The following is a 2,503-nucleotide window of genomic DNA, read 5'->3' as shown; positions in this document are numbered from 1 at the left end:
ACAAGTTTGGCACTTCATGAGGAAAGTAAAAGGGGGAAAGACTTGTTCTCAGCCTGTGCACAAGCAGCATGAGGAATGTTTCTGAGAAGCTTTTCACACAGGGTTTTCCTTAACTTCATCCCAGGACTGAGAACCTCAGGCAGATCACACGTTGTGATGCTGTGCTGAGCACTCTGAGGACAGGGACAGTGGCAATGGTTCCAAGTGCACATATCACAGCACTCCAATACTGCATCAGTTTGATACTGCCCTGATCAAGTGCCTACCCTTGTTCCTCTCCCCTTACAAAGAGTAATCCCCCAAGGACCTAGGCCAGCCCTGCAAACAATGCCATGCTGTTTCTGCCTCTGGGTTACTGGGTTTGTTTCGAGCTGCTCGGCCGAGCTGTGAGCAGTACTACAGTGATTAAACACGGCTGAGGTGAAAAGGGGATGCAATGAGACTGACTATCCCTAGCAAATGGGATTTCAGCACGATCCTGTGTTATTTTGCCAGTTGAGAACTCTACCCTAAGACCTCCCAGAGTGCCAACAGAGCTTTGCTTAACCTGACAAACTGGATCCCATGTTAGCAAGGTATGCTCATTTTTAAATAAATAGGAAACTTTAGTATCTACACTACATTTGCACATTGCTTAATCTCAACACACAAACTCACGTCTCCTGTTCATGATAATGCTCTTAATTCTGTTTGTCACCAAAGTTTATAATCTTTAAGTATCCAGTACGCCACAAACTTAAGGTATGTTAGCTCATGTAGCCTATGCCAGTTAAAACAAAAAAGACAGCAGCAATGCAATACATCATCTGGGAGCCAACCCTTACTTCCTTTTGCTTTTCGTGTCAGTAGTCTGGAAAACACTAGACGCTGACATCAGATTTTCTATATACTGTCCAAGAACTTGGTTTTCTGATTTCAGTTTCAAGTTTTCTTCCTTAACAGCATCTACTCGTGCTGAGAGATCTGTGAAGGTGAGAAGAACATTAGACACTATTGCACACAATCATCAGCATGTTCTGTGGGGCTGCACCAAACTGCTCACTCCTCTCATGCAGGGAACATTACCACGGGGTACTACAAAACACCCTGCTACCATGACAGCCCAGTTTTCTTGTCTTCCTATTAGTCTTCAGCTATTCTTTGCTTGAGTTTTTGAATTAAGCTATTGCAAACTACTTGGAAACTAGTTCAGTGCTGAGCAGACTCAAAGGATGTGTGTCAACAGCTAAGCCTGGACAAGGTAACTGTACCAGCCCTTCTGCCTGACGTACATTATCAGAGCCAAGCAAACGCTGCATCAATAGTCTCAGGACCTTTCTCAGGTACCTTCAAGTGACACACTTCTGGGCACCGTGACTAAGGTAGTACAGAGCAGGAAGGTTCTCTTGCTCATGACTGTGGCTTGTAAAAAAATCTGATGTGTTGAGCTGCTAACCTTCAAGTGTGTGCTGCAATTCCAAAACTTGATTAATGAGCCGTGTTTTCTCTTCTAATTCCACCTGATTCTCAGCCTCAACAGCTGCAATAAACCACGAGAGTTTTAGTGCAACCTCTGTTAACAGCTGGAAATTAAGCAGAAACAGTAACAACTGAAGAACAAGAACATTAAGAACGTGTACCATCCATGTCGGTGTTCATCACTGCAGGACGGGCTCTTTCCACTCCTGAGGAGAGTTTTCTTGATAGATACTCTGCTCAAAGGGAGAAAAGGACAGAGAAAACTGTTAATGGGAATGTTGTATTTGGATTGCTTTTTCATTTTCTAATGGGTGGTGAAAGGCACTGAGGAACATTTTCAACCAAAATCAGCCAACCTAGGCCTGGGCTGCAGCCACAGGAGTGTGGGCAGCAGGTCAAGGGAGGTGATTCTCCCCCTCTGCTCTGCTCTGGTGAGACCCACCTGGAATCCTGCACACAGTTCTGGTGCCCTAATGTGAGAAGGACATGGAACTGTTGGAGCAAGTCCAGAGGAGGCCATGAAGTGCCTAAGAGCACTGCAGCATCTCCCCTGTGAGGACAGGCTGAGGGAGTTGGGGCTGTTCAGCCTGGAGAAGAGAAGATTGTGTGAGACCTCAGAGCACCTTGCAGGAGCTGAAGGGGCTCCAGGGAAGCTGCAGAGGGATCTATGTTAGGAGCTGCAGGGACAGGACAAGGGGTAATGGGGACAAACTGAAGGAAGAGAAATATAGGTAAGATCTTATGCAGAAGTTTTCCCTGTGAGGGTGGTGAGACCCTGGCCCAGGTTGCCCAGGGAGGCTGTGGCTGCCCCAAGCCTGGCAGTGTTCACAGCCAGGTTGGCTGAGCCTTGAGCAACCTGCTCTGGTGGGAGGTGTCCCTGCCCAGGGCAGGGGTTGGGGCTGGGTGAGCTCTCAGCTCCATTCCAACCCCTGAGGTTCTACGATTCTCCGATTTTCCCCGTTACACTTCCCAGGCCCTTGTGAGCTCCTGTTCGCAGAAGCAGCTGCTCGGATCGGCCGAGCCCTGGCGGTTCGGGGTGGAACCA

General features: G+C 47.9%; 1 protein-coding gene across 1 annotated transcript; it reads right to left on the bottom strand.

Annotated features, from left to right (window-relative positions):
• Positions 1-611: 611 nt before the first annotated feature.
• SCOC (short coiled-coil protein) lies at positions 612-1,691 on the bottom strand (the record flags this gene model as incomplete). The annotated part of the gene is made up of 3 exons (XM_009069291.1): positions 612-963; positions 1,436-1,519; positions 1,620-1,691. Coding segments are annotated over 3 exons (299 nt in total), but the record flags the coding sequence as incomplete, so codon positions are not given.
• Positions 1,692-2,503: the final 812 nt, after the last annotated feature.

The sequence above is a fragment of the Acanthisitta chloris genome, unplaced genomic scaffold (genome assembly GCF_000695815.1).
Source record: "Acanthisitta chloris isolate BGI_N310 unplaced genomic scaffold, ASM69581v1 scaffold33020, whole genome shotgun sequence".
Lineage (NCBI taxonomy): Eukaryota > Metazoa > Chordata > Aves > Passeriformes > Acanthisittidae > Acanthisitta > Acanthisitta chloris.
Note: the sequence above shows the minus strand (reverse complement) of the source record. Positions and strands in the feature narration are given on the sequence as shown.